Source organism: Schistocerca cancellata, chromosome 5 (assembly GCF_023864275.1).
Source record: "Schistocerca cancellata isolate TAMUIC-IGC-003103 chromosome 5, iqSchCanc2.1, whole genome shotgun sequence".
NCBI classification, from domain to species: Eukaryota; Metazoa; Arthropoda; class Insecta; order Orthoptera; family Acrididae; genus Schistocerca; species Schistocerca cancellata.
Genome location: NC_064630.1, coordinates 33,910,321 through 33,927,402, shown reverse-complemented (window position 1 = coordinate 33,927,402; position 17,082 = coordinate 33,910,321). Strand labels below are relative to the sequence as shown.

The 17,082-nt window shown below is 43.2% G+C and overlaps 1 protein-coding gene across 1 annotated transcript in view; it reads left to right on the top strand.

Annotated features, from left to right (window-relative positions):
• LOC126188349 (craniofacial development protein 2-like) overlaps positions 1 to 16,741 on the top strand; it is a 29,442-nt gene extending 12,701 nt beyond the window's left edge. The window contains exon 2 of the mRNA XM_049929948.1: positions 16,721 to 16,741. Coding sequence (XP_049785905.1) covers positions 16,721 to 16,741 — 21 coding nt within the window. The remainder of the gene's footprint in view (positions 1 to 16,720) is intronic.
• Positions 16,742 to 17,082: the final 341 nt, after the last annotated feature.

Sequence of the window (17,082 nt, the reverse complement as noted above, 5' to 3'; positions counted from 1 at the left end):
AATAATAATTATAATTAAAAGGAAACAGTAAGAGAAAAAGATTATACTGAAACAGGAATACAATATGAAAGGAAACAGTGAGAGCATCAAAGAGAACAGTACTCTAAGAACATTTCACTAATGAATAAAATGATAAATTGGCAGTATATTAATTGCCTGAATCATAATCCTGAGAGACTACTGAAGTCATAGTGAAATAGAAATTACACTGATGGGAAAAAAATCATAATGCTAAAAGATAAGTAATGTAGAGCAATAGATTTTGGGAATACATCTACATCTCGATCTTCACGGATACTCTGCTAATCACACTTAAGTGCCTGGCAGAGTTTCTATCAAATCACCTTCTCAATAATTCTCTATTATTCTACTCCTGAACAGTGCACAGAAATAATAAACACCTATATCATTCCGTGCGGTCTCTGATTTTTCTTATTTTGTTACAATGACCATTCCTCCATATGTAGATCTGTGGCAATAAAATATTTTTGCATTAGAGGAGAAAGTTGTCTAGGTAACAAATGCAAGTGATTAACATTGTAAGATCACAGGTTACTGTAAGTGTGAGACATGCCATTGCAAATGTGAAATTCTGGTACATTAATAATCAGTATAACCACCAGAATTTTGAATGAAAACATACAAACGTGCATACATTGTGAAACTTCCTGGCAGATTAAAACTGTGCCGGACCGAGACTCAAACTTGGGACCTTTGCCTTTCGCGGACAAGTGCTCTACCAACTGAGCTACCCAAGCAGGACTCACGCCCCGTCCTCACAGCTTTACTTCTGCCAGTACCTTGTCTCCTACTTTCCAAACTTAACAGATGCTCTCCTGCAAACCTAGCAGAACTAGCACTCCTGAAATGAAGGATACTGCGGAGACATGGCTTAGCCACAGCCTGGGGGATGTTTCCAGAATGAGATTTTCACTCTGCAGCGGAGTGTGCGCTGATATGAAACTTCCTGGCAGATTAAAACTGTTCGCAGGAGAGCTTCTGTTAAGTTTGGAAGGTAGGAGACGAGGTACTGGCAGAATTAAAGCTGTGAGGACGGGGCGTGAGTCGTGCTTGGGTAGCTCAGATGGTAGAGCACTTGCCCGCAAAAGGCAAAGGTCCCGAGTTCGAGTCTCGGTCTGCCACACAGTTTTAATCTGTCAGGAAGTTTCATATCAGCACACCCTCTGCTGCAGAGTGAAAATCTCATTCTGGTGCATACATCGTGTTGTACAGGTGCTGCATGTCAGTTTTTGGGATGGAGTACCATGACTGCTGCATTTGCTTGATCAATACAAGGACGGTCAATTCTAGTTGTGGATGACACTAGAGTTGTCACCCAATGATGTCACAATTGTGCTTGGTTGGAGATAGATCTGGTGATCGGGCAGGCCAAGGTAACATGTCGATACACTGTAGAACACGTTGGGTAACAACAGCAGTTTGTGGGCTATTGTTATCCTGTTGGAAAACATCTCCTGGAATGCTGTTCATGAATGGCAACACAACAGACTGGAACGCAAGACTGACAAAAAAATTTGTAGTCAGGGTGCATGGGATTACTATGAGAGCGCTCCTGCTGTTATACAAAATCACATCCCGATCCATAACTTCTTGTTTAAGTCCAGTGTGTCTGGCATGCAGACAGGTTGGTTACAAGCACTCAACTGGCCTCCTCCTAGCCAAAACACTGCCATTACTGACCCCGAGGCAGAACCAGCTTTCATCAGAAAACACAACACCGTCTTTCCCTCCAGTGAACTCTCGCTTGACACCACTGAAGTTGCGAATGGTGGTGGTTTGGGGTGAGTGGAATGCACACTTCAGGGCATCTGGCTTGGAGCTGTCCTTGAAGTAGCTGACTTGTAACTGTTCATTGTATCACTGTTGTTTCAACTGCACTCATATTGTTGCTGTAGATACAGTACAATACACTGGAGTCATACACCAAACATAATTGGTGTTCCCTCTCAGTAGTGGTATGTGGCTGTTTGGAACCTGGTCTTCTTGTGACCATACATTTTCATGATCACCCCTACCAGCAATCATGTACAGTGGTTACATTTGTGCCAAGTCTTTCTGCAATATCGCAGAAGGAACATCCAGCTTCTTGTAGCCCTATTCTGTATTCTGTATTGTTATTCACTGAGTGCTTTTCTGTTGCTGTATTTACTTTTATACAGTCATCCCTGGTCCACACATTCTGCAAGCTGATCTGAGAGATTGCAGTGTGCAATACTTGCATCCTTTCACAGAGCAAGATGGCATAATGGTTAGCACACTGGACTCGCACTTGGGAGGATGACGGTTCAAACCTGTGTCCTGCAATCCTGATTTATGTTTCCCTGTGATTTCCCTAAATCACTTCAGGCAAATGACAGGATGGTTCCTTTGAAAGGATATGGCTGACTTCCTTCCCAGTCCTTCCCTAATCCTATGGGACCAATGACCTCGCTGTTTGGTCCCCTCCCCCAAACCAATCAACTAACCAACTTTTATCCTCTCAGATGTAAGGTACTCACATATGCTCACTCCTGATTTTGATAGTTTTCTCTTTGCCAAAAAGACTTCAGAACATCTCCAATGGATATGAATTTTATTATGATGATATTGTGGAACCCAACCAGATGATCCTTAGAAGATGCCAAAGTAAACCAATGGATGAATCCAATCAGAATATTAGTTATTGGTATATATGTGGTGAGACTTCCATTGCATGGCATGAAGATTGTAGTCTTGAAGGTATGCAGGGAGATCTCGAGTATAGCCATAATGAGTTTGTTGTGTAAAGTCAGTTGGCATGGGCATTGCATCAAGGCTGGATTGTGGTGAGTAGTCTTTGCTCTGCTTCTTTGCAGCAGTAGGCAGTTGTGGTATTCTACAGATGATGATAGTTAGGAAGTGATAAAAAAATAGCCTTGATATGATGGGTACAATGTCAGTTTCTTTTGCCTGTACAGAAAAACATGTGAAGTGGCAGGTGATGAATCCATTCTCAGTGTCACATTCAGGGTGTTTACCTTTGATGATGAGGAATTTGTCACTTAGTTTGATGATCAGATCATCAGATTGGAGGTCACTGGTGTCAAGCCTTACTACAAAGTCAGCAACAGGCACAGTACGTTCAGTCATGTTGTCATGGAGATCGGTGGGGATCAATGTGCCAGTGGTGGATAGATTACCAGAAGTTGTCCATTCTGGTTTCAGATGGTTTACTAATACTGTGTTGCATTTTCTGTTGTAATAATAATAATTGATAATAATTAAATAAATAATTAATTTAAAGGAAATCTACTAAATCAAAAGTAAAATAAACCTAAATATTTCACATGCACACACACACCACTTTCTTAGTCTCTATAATGAAAATTTTTTGTCAGAAATGCACACGATATTATCAACTACGTAAAAAAAAAATCACTTCACTCCTTAGTTAATTCTACTCTTTTTTACCTTTTTTATCATTTGAAGTGAAGATCAGTAGACTCATGGCATGTTGAAAAACGTTTAATTTGGGTTTTTTATAATCTCAGGGAAATTACTGTCTTCCCACCTTGCAAGAAAGTTTGGAACAGTTTAATTTAATTTTGTGGGTATCACTTTGGCAACGTAAGAAAAAATGTAGTAATGCAAAATCTGTAACATTTATAAATTGGGGATTGATGATCTTTACTATGAAATGAAAGAAGAAATGCCAAATTAAACAATTATTATTTAACAAATGAAGTTTTTTAACAGACTTTTGAACATAACAAAGAAGTTTTGCCGTATTCTGACGAAATACATAAAAATTAGAATAATCTTAGCCTGACTCAGGAGCGAGAGAAAAAAAATATTCATAGTAAAGTCATATCAGTAATCGTAGTTGGTGATAATAATGGCACAATTAAACAAATTCCTAACAGGAATACAATTTCAGTTCATTTGAACAAAATGGAAGAAAATAAGAGTCTGGTAGAGTAAGACGCTGTCGGAAAGGCGCGCAACTAAAGAAGAAGAGAAAGAAAAGATGTGTATGCATTCTTATATAAAACAAAATACAGATGATAATGCTACGCAGCTCTCATTATCCTGGGCATACATATTTGCTGACTTGTAGCACAGCTCATTGAGTCAGTGGTTAAATTATATCTTTAACTCTTGATATTTCGATATAAAAGGAAAATAGTATGTTATTATGTCGCGGGCAGAGCACAATGTTACACTGTTGAGGTGTATGTCAAAAGTAAGTGTGCCACATTTTAGCATCTTATGCAGGCCTGTGTAAGAAGGCTACAAAAGGGGGCTAATTGTATTGGTGTGAAGATAACGTGAGTGCAGTCCATGAGTGCTTTATGAATGAAGACTTTAGGAGTGCTGATTGGTTATGGTGGTGGAAATGCATGTATACGTTTATTTGCCCTTAAAGCAAGAGCTGCTGATGCAGTGGTTTCTACCGCTGACACTTGAAGCACGAAGTCACTGGGAAGAGCAAGCACTTTGCCATATAAAACTTTGGCAACTGATGCACCAAGTTCCTTCTTGTAGACAGTGCATGTGCCTAAGAGCACCCATGCCAAAGCTTCTCTCTAGCACCTACCATGGCACATAAAAGTGGCTTTCAATGTATGATGCCACTGTTCTACAAGGCTATTACTTTGTGGATGGCAAGTGGTAGTTTGACAACAGTGGGTGCCATAGAGGTGACAAGATTCAGTAAACAGGTCAGACTCAAACTCTGAGCCCTGTTTGGTGGTTATAGACACTGGGCAGCCATTTACAAAATTTGAGTGTTGATGAAGGCTCTAGCTGTTGATTCTGCTGACAAGTTCCATAATGGGATGGCCTCTACCCATCACATTATGCTGTTGATGATTGACAGTATGTATTGATAACCCTCAAATTCAGGGAGGTGTCCCACCAGGTCAAGGAGCATGATGGAACAATCCTTTTGATACCGTAAATTGTCTGAGTGGAGGTTGTACGTGGCACCTCATTTTGGTGGTTGTATGTGGCATCTCATTTTGTTTTTCTGACACAGGACGCTTGTGCATGTCCAGGAGTGTCTGCAAAACATTTTTGACATTTAGGAACACAAACAATATGTAACAAGCCATATTATTGGTGAGATACTAGAGTGTAATAGATTGTGTAGCTGGTGTAGTGGCACTACCGTTTGGGATAGGAAAAGTCAGTTTTGGTGCAATATTTCTGAGTGCACAAATTACAGCCAGACACAGACCTGTTTACGGTGAGTTACGCTCACCAGCAGTTACGAAGTAAAATAGAGGCCACAGGGGCGTAGAACCACTGGAAAAAGTACACGCAGCAGTTTGTATGGCGCAAGTCACAGGCAGAAGGGGCCCACTGGCCAACCTAATTGTTATGAGTACGTGACGTGGTGCAGCGTGTTTAGCAAACAGAGGTGCACAGCCACATATAAGTAGGTGCCAGTTCACTAACAAAGCATTCAAGTGTGGAAGCTCCCCTGGTTGGCAAGGCATGTCACACCACTGGCTACACACAGCAGCAGATGGGGCACCAGCGTTCCGGTCCACGGCGGGTCGCTGGTTCAACCTCTGAGGCCAATGCAGGATTCCAGTGTGGCAGCTCTCCTGGACGGCAGGGCGTGGCACACCACCAGCTACACACAGCAGCTGATGGAGCACCAGGGTTCCAGTACACGGCGGGTCACTGGTTCGACCCTCTGAGGCTGACATGGTGTCCATACCCAGCCAGCAGCGGGCCACTCCGCAGCTCGCTACAACGGGCAGTCGTCTTGGCCCCCAACACACACTGGAGACATTCAGGGCAAGGGAGGCAGATTCAGCTGCCGGATCACGAGCATTTGTTGTTTTCATTACTCAAGCCACGCCAGCAGGGACACACGATGCGAGCCACCTTGCAGTTGTCAGTGGGCAGCGCTGAGGCAGTGCACGATGAAGGCTGCTGAGTCGGCTGCCAGCGCAGCCATGAAGACGCCATATCACCGTGGCCGTATAGGGCCATAAGGCCAACACATTAACAGAGCACTTGATGGATCACTTAGGTGGCGTCCTCATCATTGCGGGATCCAGTGACGTAGACCGAGGGGAATGCAGCACTGTAGTTGGAAACAATAAATCACTTGGAAAGCTCGAATGAGTCTTAATATGGTGCCTTCTACCCCTTCCCACTACATTTGGTGTTGGTGTTACATTTGGTGTCAGAAGTTGCCACTACATTTGGTGTCAGGACAGCGGACGTTGTCTGTACAGTACGACATTTGAGCCCACCACCTGCATTACAGTCACAAGATGTGGTGAGTTTTGACCAGTTTCATTTTGAGTTCTGGATGGTTCCTTTCTTTTTTTGTTCGTGTTTTGAGTATGGCTCCTGGAAGGCCATTTTAGATGTTTTGCGTTGGCATATTATTTTTTTGTCAGAATAAGTGTTAGTGTGTTTGGGGCAGTAAGATGTTGTTTTTTGTGGCATTTAATTACTTTTGTATTGGTTTGAGTATGATGTTACTGAGTATGATGATACTGAGGTGTAGGGGTCAGGTTATTTTTGTACTTAATTGTTTTGTTTTGGGATTAACAGGGAACAAAAGTAACACAATGGCAGAGTCAGAACGGGAGGTGTGTTGGAACCAGAAGCAGTACAGATTTTGTTGGGAAGGGTAGCACAATTGACAGCAGACAATACACAGTTGAGGAGTGAATTAACATCTAGAAGTGAGCGGGAAACTGCATTAGATCAGTCGTTGTTGCCTAGGATGCCGCAGCAGGAGACTGATCCAGCGGCTGCAAGTTTTATTATTCCGTTTTCTGGCAAGGCATCTGAGGATGTGCATTTGTTTGTGGAGGACTTGGAGACTTCAGCTGTGATGAATGGTTGGTTGGATGAACAGTTATTACATGTAGTCAATTTACAGGTGAAGCAAAGACATATGTAAGGTGTTCTGAGGCCTTAAGGAAGGCAGGACAGTTTAAACAGTTGAAGGAGGGACTTTTACAAAGGTACAAGAAACAGAATAGCACTTGGTACATTGGGGAGAGGTTAAGTACAATGACGCAGAGACAAGGGAAGACGGTAGAGAAATTTGCGGATAGGATAAGAGAACTTAATGAGTATACTTACGATTTGAGGCAGAGCGATGAGGTGAATGGTTTTCTGTTGCAGGAGGCTGAGCAAAGGGCACTTGATGTATTTTTGAGGTGGTTACTGGCGCATATAGTGCAGAAAGTGCGTAAAGGGACTCCAAAAGATTTGTATTCGGCCATTCATCTGGCAATCCAATGTGAGGGAATAGACGTGGCAATGGGGGTACGTGATAGACAAACAGTTTTACAGCAGGTATAAGATGTTATAAGTGTGGTCATACGGGACATATGCAGAGGCAATGTACCCAGTCACTGAGGAATAGAGGATGGGGTGGAAATCAGCAGTGTGGAGGATGGAGAATTGGAGTTAGTAGAGGTGGACAATTGTTAAACGGCAGAGGGGGCCCATGACCCACCTAAGGGAGTTCCCATTTAATTTCAATGCTACAAATACACATGCAGAGGTGGAATGTTCAGTGGCAGGATCCATAGCAATTAAAACGTTTAAGATTTTGTTGGACACAGGGGCACAAGTGTCAGTAGCTAATAAGAGTTTAATGGGACAAAGGAAGTTAGACCCACCACATTATAGGTTGCATGGAGTGGAGGATAAGGCGGTCACACCTTTGGGGTCAGTGACAGTTGACTTTCACATAAGGAAAGTCCAATTTGATGCATGCATATAGGTAGTACCTTGGGTAAACGAGGGCTGCGACATGATGCTAGGAGTAGATTTCTTACATCAACATCATGCCAAAATTGACCTTGGACAATGAACTGTGAAAATTGGTGGAATGTTATTTCAGCTAGGGGAAATTGTTGTTGATGCAGAGCTGTTGCAAGGGGCATTCAACGTAATGAACAAACCAATTGAACTGCGTACATTAGCATTAAGGCTTAATTCGCATGAGTGTGTGTCTTGTGGTACCGGGAAGTTCCTTTGGGTAAGTGTGGAGTCGAATCTACCTGTGGGTAAAGTATGTGTTATTGAACCACTGGAGGATAATGAAGTTTTGGGTCCATTGGGTTGTTTTGTGAAACGTAGTATTGTACGTGTACAGTAGGGAAATGATGGGCGAGTAGTCCCTGCGAACGTGGATAATTTTACTGCTGTAGACGCGAACTTGAGAAAAGGAGATTTAGTAGCAAATTTGGATGTACCAGATGATGAAGACTGGTGTTCAAGAGGTAGGCAAAGCGATCAACCACTACCTGCCGATAGAACTGCATTGCATGACAAAATTAAGCATTTGAAAGGAGGAGAAAGAGAGCATATGGAAGAATTATTGTGGGAATTTAAGGATTTGTTTTTTCCACAAGGGCCATTGCAAGCAACTCCATTAGTTCAACATAGGATATCAACAGGGAATGAAGCACCTGTTTTCCATAAACCATTCAGAATACTGAAGTATTTGCAGCCAATTGTGGAGGATTTCATTGATCAGCAGCTTGTGGATGGTATTATAGAACATAGTAATAGTTACTGGGGAGCGGGCATTGTCGTTGTGCCTAAGAAATCTATGGATGGAACTAAGAAATATGGGTTCTGTTGTGACTACCGATACCTCAATAATAAGACAGTAATGGATGCATACACCATTCCAAACATATCAGAGACTAGATCACTTAGGACAGTCCCAGTACTTTTCTACAATGGATTTGACAAGTGATTATCATCAGTTAGAGGTGGCTCCAGAGGATTGTCCATAAACTGCTTTTTCTTCTCCGGGAGGCCATTATTGGTACATCAGAATGCCATTCTGTTTGAAAAATGATCCAGCAATGTTTAAGAGGTTGCTAGACAGTGTGTTGAGGGGTTTAAAACCACGGCAGTGTCTCGTCTATTTGGATGACATTATAGTGTTTTCAAGTAGTATGGAGCAGCATAGACAGTGGTTAAGGGAAGTCTTTATGAGGTTCAGAGCAGCTCGTTTGATGTTGAGCCAGGAGAAGTGTCATTTTGCATTGGAAGAAGTGAAATATTTAGGTCATATCATCATTAAGGATGGAGTGCGAACAGATCCGAGATTGGTACAGACTGCAAGGGATTTTCAGGAACCGAAAACAGTTAAGGAAGTGCAGTCATTCATCAGAATTTGCAATTTCTATCGAAAGTTCATGAAGGGTTTTGCAGATTTAGCACAGCTGTTGACGCGATTGTTACAGAAGGGTGTGAAATTTGAGTGGACAGGAGAGTGTCAGAAAGCATTTGACAAACTAAAAGAAGTGTTAACATCAAGTCTAGTCTTGTGTTTTCAGATTTTGAAAAGGAGTTTATACTAGCATGCGATGCATCGAATCAAAAATTAGGGTCTGTTCTTAGTCAGGAAATTGATGGGAAAGAACATCCTGTAGTGTATGTGTCTAGGCAGTTGACTGCAGCAGAGAGGAACTGAGAGGGAAATGCTTAGTGTAATCTATAGAATCACATATTTAAAATGTTATTTATATGGGAGAAGATTTCGGGTAGTGACAGATAATGCTGCATTGAAGTGGTTGTTGGGGTTTAAGCATCCGTCCACTAGACTCACTAGATGGGCTGTGAGGCTTAGTGAATTCGACTACGAGGTGGTGCACAAGCCTGGGAAGAAGCACGGTAACGCAGATGCACTAAGTAGAAAAGTGTCAAAAGTAGATGTCATAGGTTATGACCTAGCAGTATGGCAAGAATTACAGGATATGGGCAATGATTATAAATTGTATCGGACACAGCCACGATTTAATGTGTACGACAATCTTCTGTGCAGGGTAACAAAGTTAGTACCAAGGGTAGTAGTGCCTGTGAAGCTGAGGGATGAGGTTTTAAAGGAAGCACATGATCACATGTTATCTGGTAATGAAGGGTGTAGAGCAACAAAGAGGAAAGTTGTGGAGAGGTATTGGTGGAGAGGTAGGAAAGCAGATGTGGATCAGTATATCAAGAATTTTATACCATGTGCGCAAAGAGCAGATTTGAGTGAGAAACAGATACAGCTACAACGATTGCTGGAAGCGAGATGTCCATTCTCTATGTTGGGGATTGATGTTTTAGGACCTTTCGGATGAACACCAACTGGGAACAAATTCGTTCTGACAATAATAGACCATTTTTTGAGCAACGTGGAGTTGGTTGCTATGACAAATCAACAGGCAGCAATGGTCGCACAAGCATTAGTAAACAAGTAGATTTTGAAATTTGGTGTACCGGAACAATAATTACTGACCAAGGGACCAACTTCATGTTGGATTTAATGAAGAAACTGTGTAAATTGTTGAACATAAAGAAGTTGAGGACGAGCATGTTGCATCCACAGGCCAATGGAAGGACAGAACAGGTACACAGAAGAATCAGGAAGATGCTGAGTTTTTATGGGGATTCTCATCACCATCAGTGGGATGAGTATTTGAAGCATATTGTATGCACATATAATGCAAAAATTAATACAAATACCGATTTGTCTCCATATGAGGTAGTGTACGGGCAAAAAATGCCATCACCGTTTGATTTGGTGAGGCTACAGAAAGGAAGGACCAGTGAATCGGTACATCAGTTCGTGAGAACAATTCAGGATGTCTGGAAACAGATACAAAAGGCAAATACTAGGGCTTTGGAAAGACAGGAAGATTCAGTGAAGCGGAAAGGAAGTTTACCACAGTATAGAGTGGAGCAATAGGTAATGCTGTCCAGCCCCTATACGCAAAAAGGGAAAACGAAGAAGTTCCTCACGAGATATCAAGGGCCATACCAAGTTGTTGAAATAACCTTCAGCTGCCAACTGGAACAACGATAGTATACATTGCGCTGTTGCGGCCATTTAAGGGTTGTCCCGATGTGATTCCAGGCATGTCACAAGAAGGGAAGAGGAAGAAAGAGAGAGCGAAGAGAGGTGCTAAGCACAGAGAAAACCAGGAAGATAGAGTACAGCATGATGTACCATATGCTTTGCGATCCAGAAAGTAGTGGAGTATTTGTAGTTTTTTTGTTTTCTTGTTATGTACTGTTGGGTTTGTGTAGATTGATTAGGCATTGTATTTTCGTATATGTATTTTCGAGTATAGCCTGCTGTGGGCAGCAGTCGTTTTGAAGAGGGAGGAAGGGTGATGGTGATCACTGTCCTCAGGTCACTGAAAAAGGGAGCGTTGAGCAAGTTGGTAGAAGTAAAAACCTGAGGAGATATTGCTGACCTCGGCAGCTAGCAACCGGTACACCAAGATGATAAGGGAGGAATTATGGAGCTGCCATAGAGGGAAGGTAATGATATGTCCAGCCAGGATGGTAAGCACCAATCCTGACAAGTGCACAGTGCAGTTGTTTTTAGTTAGGGGGAAAGCAATAGACTGTCCAAGAGACATCGTGGAACCATAATTGAGCTTGCAACAGGTCGGGATGCATTGGATCTTCTCTACCTACGAGAATTTGGTAGTAGTAGCAAGTTGTTTTGACTGGGGAGTATTTGCAGAAGCGAAATGTATAGAGCTCGAGGGGAGCAGAATTTTAATCAGTGGATCTGCATGTAACATAATAGCACCAACCTTCCATCTGTCAATATCCATTTCAGGAGTCACGCAATTGAATGTTACGCAGCCACAGCTGTACTGGCCAGAAGCCACTTTAGAGATTTTGCCAAGGCAGAATCTGACGTTGTTAAATCAAACTCTGGAGCCAGGTCTGTAGAGATCCGTAAACCAGCAAGTGGGGTGCATATCAGCCAAACAGATTGTGCAACATGTCGCTCAGTATAGGGAAAGGCAATGCCAAATAACAATCAATTTTGAGCACCTCTGTGTCTATGCAGCCTTAACTTTGTTATGTGTTGTTTTCATTCTGATCAGGCAGAGAGCCAGTTGCAAGAGGGAATAAAGGGTAGTACAAGTCCCAGTGGATTGGATACCGAGGGCATGAGATGAGTAGGTAAAGGGTTGATCGAGCAGTGATCGTCCAGTGAGGAATTTTTACAATGTGTTTCAAGGGGCACTAGACCACATTTAAGTTTTTGAAAAGTAAGGCAATATCTCATAGTTGCTGACAGAAACAAGTTAAGAGTTAGTTAAAGGGAGTAATGTAGCAGCACTACCATTTAGGATAGGAAAAGTCAGTTTTGGTGCAATATTTCTTAGCACACAAGTTGCAGCCAGGCGCAGGCCTGTTTACAGTGAGTTACGCTCACCAGCAGTTGCAAAGTAAAAGAGAGCCCACAGGGGCGTAGAACCACCAGAAAAAGTACACACAGCAGTTTGCATGGTGCAAGTCACAGGCAGAAGGGGCCCACTGGTCAACCTAAGTGTTAAGAGTACGTGATGCAGAGTGGCGCGTTTAGCAAAACAGAGGAGCACAGCTGCATATAAATAGGTGCCAGTTCACTAACAAAGCATTCAAGTGTGGCAGCTCTCCTGGTTGGTGGGACATGTCACACCACCAGCTATACACAGCAGCAGATGGGGTGCCAGCATTCCAGTCGCCGCGACCCAAGCCCTGCTGGTGGGGACACACAGTGCGGGCCACCTTGCAGTTGTCAGCGGGCGGCACTGAGGCAGCGCATGACGAAGGCTGCTGAGTCAGCTTCCGGCACAGCCCTGATGTCCCCATATCACCATGGCCATACAAGGCCAACACGTTAGCAGACCGCTTGACAGGTTGCTGAGATGGTGTCCTCAGCATTGCAGGGCCCGGTGATGCAGACCAAGGGGAATGTTCCACTGTAGTTTGAAACAATAAATCACTTGGAAAGCTGAGACAAGTCTTAATACAGTGCCTTCTACCCCTTCCCACTTTATTTGTTGTTGTTGTTACATTCGATGTCAGAAGTTGCTACTACACTGGTAAAAAATGATCTTGTGAAATGCTGAGGTATTAAGGGACAAGTTCAATTCGTAAAAACTGCTGTAAGACAAAGTCCAAACTATGATCTACAAAATTCTTATGTCATACTGGATGTTAATTACCATTCAGCTATTTATAAAGATTCAGGATTCCTGTTAGTATCAAAATAAAATCTGTATTTACAAGGTTATTAAGAAAAGTAATTCTAACTTTATTGTAGAAAGGAATTTCATGTAAATTGGTCACAATGATCATAATATTTTGGCATGTTGACAATATTAAGAAAAGAATTGATTGCTACTCACCATATAGCAGAGATGATGAATTGCAGATAGGCACAACACAGAGACTGTCAAACAAGTAAGCTTTCAGATTTTCAGCTGAAAAGGCAGTCATCCAAATTAGACAACGTACACACACACACACACACACACACACACACACACACACACACACACACATATATGACCAAAGTCTCTGGCAGCCAAGGTCAGACTATGAGCAGCAACAGTTGATGGGAGAAGAAATCTGGGTAGTGTGGGTAAGGAGGAGGCTGGGGCAGGGAGGGGGAGGGATAGCAGGTTAGGGCTGTGGGACAGTAAAGTGCAGCTTGTAGGAGCATACGAGGATGAGGTGGAGAGAGGGTAGGGCAGCTAGGTGCAGTCAGGAGGTCAGACAGTGAGGTGAGGGGGGGGGGGGGGGGGGGGGGGGGGGGACAGGGGAGGCAGAAGAGACGGGATGGAAAAAGGAGAGATGTAAAAAGACCGTGAGTGTGTTGGTGGAGTAGAGTACTGTTTAGTGCTAGAGTGGGAACAGTGAAGGGGATAGGTGGGTGTAGGCTGAGGCCAGCAGGGTTGCAGGAACATAGGATATACTGCAGAAAGAGTTCCCACCTGTGCATTTCAGAAAAGCTGGTGTTGGTAGGAAGGATCCAGATGACACATACTGTGGAGCAGACATTAAAATGGAGAACTTTGTGTCGGGCAGCATGGTTGGTCCAGCTGCCTTTGGCCAGTTTGTCGGTGGCCATTCATGTGGACAGACAGCTTGTTGGTTGTCATGCTCATGTAGAATGCAGCACAGTGGTTGCAGCTTAGCTTATAGGGCACATGACTGGTTTCACACTTAGCCCTGCCTTTGATGGGGTAGGTGGTGCTTGTGACTGGAATGGAGGAGTAGATGGATGGTGGGAGGATATATGGGACAGGTCTCGCATCTAGGTCTGTTACAGGGATATAAGCCATGAGGCAAGGGGTTGGGAGCAGTGGGCGCATAGCGATGGATAAGGACATTGCGTGGTTCAGTTGGTGGCGGAATACCACAATGGGGGGATAGTGTGTAGGACATTCCTCATTTGAGAGCACAATGAGAGGTAATCAAAAGCCTTGTTCCATTCCTGCATGGTACTGAGTCACGAGGGGAATGTTCGTCTGTGGCTAGACAGTGGGACCTTGAGAGGTGGTGGGTGAGTGGAGAGATAAGACACAGGAGACCTGCTTGTGTACCAGGTTGTGAGGGTAGTTACAGTCTGTGACGGCCTCAGTCAGATCCTCAGTATATTTAGAGAGGGACTGCTTGTCATTACAGATGTGGCAGCCATTGGTGGCTAGGCTGTTTGAAAGGAACTTCTTGGTGTCGAGTGGGTGGCAGCTGTCGAAGTGGAGGTATTGCTGGTGGTTCATAGGTTTAATATGGGCAGAGGTCCTAATCTTTGCCATCTTTGAGGTGGAGGTCATCATCAAGGAAGGAAGCTTGTTGGGTTGAGGTGAAACAAGGAGGAAATACTTGCTATCTTTTATACAGGAGGTTAGGTTGTGGGTAAAAGCCTGAAGATGTTGGTCTATGAGAACTCAGTGGGAGCACAGTAACCATCTACAATGGGGTGTCCTGGGCAGCTGGATTTATAGACTTCAGGAACCATTTAGGAGATAGGAGTGTGGGGAGTGGCAGGGGTGAGGAAAGAGATGGACTCTGAGGAGTGGTTCTGGGATGGGCCTAAGTATTTGAAGAGAGACTGGAGATTCTGCTGTATTTCTGGAATGGGGACAATGCGGCATTGTTTAAAGGTTGATGAATCTCGACAGCTGGTAGAATCCTTCTGCCAAATGATCCCTGTGGTTCAAAACAATAGTGGTGGAACCACTGTCAGCAGGTAGGATAATAAGATCAGGATCAGTTTCTAGAGGGGTGATTGTGGTTCTTCCTGCAGATGTAAGGTTAGGTTGCATTTCGATGCATTTAAGGAATGATGGTGAGGCAAGTTTTGAGGTTAAGAAATTCTGAAAAGTTAACAGGGGTTGATTTGGGGACAGTGGGGAAGGATCCATTATCAGGACTGGATAAGGTATGGACTAGGATATTCTGTAGATTGGATGGGGCACTGGGACACTACTTTGGGAGATGTTGGTAGGATTTTGGATGGGATATGTCTCTTCTCAAGGCACAACAAGAGGTAGTTGGAGCTCTGGTAAAGAATGAGGTTGAGTTTTTCATTGTCTGATTGATTCTGGTTGATCAGAGGACTGCTGGTTGGTGGTGGATGGTTAACATGTTGACTGGTGGCTGAGGGGGAGACGGCACAGGAGATCTGTTTATGAGTGAGCTGAATAGGAGATTGTCTGTCAGTAAAGGACCTTGTAAGGTTATCAGCACACTTCATCAACTCCTGCTTTGCACTGCAGAAATGGTGTCCACAGTTGACAAGGCTATAAGGAACAGATTTCTTGACATGGAATGGGTGACATCTCTCAAACTGCAGCTATTGTTAGTGGTTGGTGCACTTGATATGAACAGGTGTATTTGTGAAACTGGCTGAGAGGTGGAGATAGATATCTAGGAAGGTGGCTCATTGAGTTGAGAAGGACCAGGTGAAGTGGGTAATGGATTAGGTTTTGAGGTCATGGAGGAAAGAGCAAAGATTGTGCTAACCACAACTCCGGATCACGAAAATATCATGAATTGTTATTTATTTACCATATGGATATACATACACAATTCACAGCAATATTTTTACAATAAAATACAAAAGGAATATGCAGGAGCTCTGGTCTCAGTTGGCCTGTCAGAATGATATCAAGAGAATCTATCCATTCCAATGTTGTAGAGGTATGGACAATATCCTTCCAGTTCTACTGAAACATCTCTTGGGACATTCCTCTATACTGAGGTCAATGGTCTGCTCTGAAGCTTCACAAACACACAGTGGGGAGTCTGAGAGATCACATTCAGTTCAGTTGACACCAGCTTGTTCTAGGCAGATGCTAGCCTCATATATGTGTAGTGTCTTTGAGGCCATGACAACGTATGCTAGTTTTGTTTTTCCACGTCTCCTTCCACACATCTTCCATCTTAAGGGGTTGGACCTTGTGAGCTGTGCTGAGTGGTTGCCTTGACTTGAGATGTATGTGGGTGGATTGAGCACAGTTTTCTGGAGAGGTAGCCTTTGGTAAAACTCTAAGTTATTCAATTTTTCCCAACCACAGTCACTGCTCCTTGTCATCTCAAATGCAGTGAAGAAATGTTACTGAGAACAGACAGCCAAGCAACAGGAGTTGATCTCTAGATGACCATTGTGATTTTAATGGTGTCATTCAGATGAACATCCACATTACTGACATACACAGTCTTGTAACATACTGGTGCACAATATTCAGCCACAGAATATGCTAGAGACAAGGCCACTATGTGGAGGGTGTCAGCTTGAGCCTCCCCAAAATGTTCCAGCTAGTTTATGGATAATGGTGTTCTTGGTCTTTCACTTATCTGAAAGTGATGTGAGATGAGTCCTGAATGATAGTGAACAATCCAGTGTGTTTCTGAAATATGTATGTGAGGATTGTTCTTAACTGTTTTGTTACAGATGGTGACTTTTAGTGGCTGATTTTCTAAATGGTTGTTCAAGTGGGAAGCTGTCACTTCAGATTCTGTAGGTTTAGGGCCCAATCTCTGTTGTCTCAATAATCACCACTTACTTTCAGGTCTTGTGAAAGCAAGCACATTTTCTCCATCTGATAGTTGCTTGCGTTGAAATGAAATGGCAGTATCATCTGCATAGCAGAACTTTCTGGATACAGCTTCTGGCATGTCACTTATGTACAGGTTAAACAACAGTGGGGAAAGGATAGATCCTTGTTATAGACCCTTGATTTTAAATGGGTTGCTTATTTTGTCATGATGATAAACTTATAAATACCAGTTTTTAGCATGTTGGACAACAGTGTT